This window comes from Geospiza fortis, unplaced genomic scaffold, assembly GCF_000277835.1.
Source record: "Geospiza fortis unplaced genomic scaffold, GeoFor_1.0 scaffold12, whole genome shotgun sequence".
Classification (NCBI taxonomy): domain Eukaryota; kingdom Metazoa; phylum Chordata; class Aves; order Passeriformes; family Thraupidae; genus Geospiza; species Geospiza fortis.
Window position 1 is genome coordinate 4,715,118 of NW_005054323.1, and position 1,432 is coordinate 4,716,549.

The following is a 1,432-nucleotide window of genomic DNA, read 5'->3' on the forward strand; positions in this document are numbered from 1 at the left end:
CTACAATAATTCATTTTTTCTAACATAAAAGCATATTGTTTTATGTAGCATATATCATAAAGTTGGGCTTTACAAAAAAGCTAAAATAAATTAGGTCCTTTGTAAATCCTACTTCTACTGTTCTGATTAGTACAATCAGGTGTTACTTGGCTGCTTTTTGTTCTTTCAAAATTGTACAGATGTGTATTAGTCATAACAAAGACATCTTCTCTCTACAAAGCCTGCACATGTGTTCACTGCCAATGCATTTAAAGGACAATAATTTTGAGCTTTGCATTGATTTGCAGTAATTTTTCTCTTCAGGAATCAAATACCACACTGCTTTCTAATAGGAATTTAATTAATTCCTCTTGTTCAACAATTAATTAGTTCATGGTTTCTGTGTATGTATTGAACATGCATATTGACAGTTCTTTATGAGAAGAGGAAAGACATGAGGAAACAGCACACAATTTAGTCACACTTTGCAAATATAAATCCTAGCAACTGTACTCTTCTACCAATTTCTTCTTCTCATTTAATTTTTCCAGTATAGCATCCATTACGTATGAGGCAAAAGGAAACTGAGAAAGAAACAGAGTAAGAAAAATGATCATTAAACTTTATTTTTTTCTTGTGAAATACATTTATTAAATATCTTTAAACTATCAGATTTCACTTAGTTCTGACAACTACCACACACACATTTCTGATCTTTAAAGTTCATCTGCCTGGTTAGTGTCTGAAAATTTGCTCTCTATCATAAAAATGATAAAAGACCAGTGTAAAATGAAAAAAGATAAACTCCTTATTGAACAATTCATGCTTTACTGACCATGTTAATGATGTAAACTGCAGTACCAGCATCTCTGTCATTTATCTTCAATCACCTGATCAATAAAAGGTTACAGTCACCTCTAGGGCATGCAGAAATGGTAGTGTATGAGCGTAAGTTCACTATTCTCAGGAGGATGAGACAGAACTAGCAGTATCATTCTCAATGCTGTAGCAAATTGCCTTAGACTCACACACAAAACCTTGTAAATAATTAAACAACAACAACAACAACAAAAATCCCCCCCAAAAACAAGAACAAAACCCCAAAACAAAACAAACAAAACCACAAAAAAACTCTCAAAGCAAAGTAAAATCCCAAACCTCCAACTGCATTAATTGGCATATGATACAAATGTCTGCTTCTCTAAAACATGATACCAAAAAATTGTAGTGACCTATCTACAGAGAAAAAATAAAACCTCTTTTAACCTCTCTGATATAAAAGATGCATTTGTACAAGCAATGCCTTCAAAGAAGACTTGGTATATTTTCCAGTGTCATCACTTTAACGCTTAAAGAGGTTTTCTTTCAAAGTCTTGGTATATCAGTGCACTGTTTGCTGGGAAGTACTTTTAGAGGTAGTACAGAAGAGTGGTCGTGGCAGTTCCATCCTGAG

At 33.2% G+C, this 1,432-nt stretch overlaps 1 protein-coding gene across 1 annotated transcript in view; it reads right to left on the bottom strand.

Moving 5' to 3' along the window:
- Positions 1-384: 384 nt before the first annotated feature.
- The window catches only part of CNTLN (centlein), a 178,819-nt gene continuing 177,771 nt past the window's right edge, over positions 385-1,432 (bottom strand). The window contains 1 exon segment of the mRNA XM_031056874.1: positions 385-563. Within this exon segment, the coding sequence (XP_030912734.1) occupies positions 480-563 (84 nt within the window). The 3' untranslated portion in view covers positions 385-479.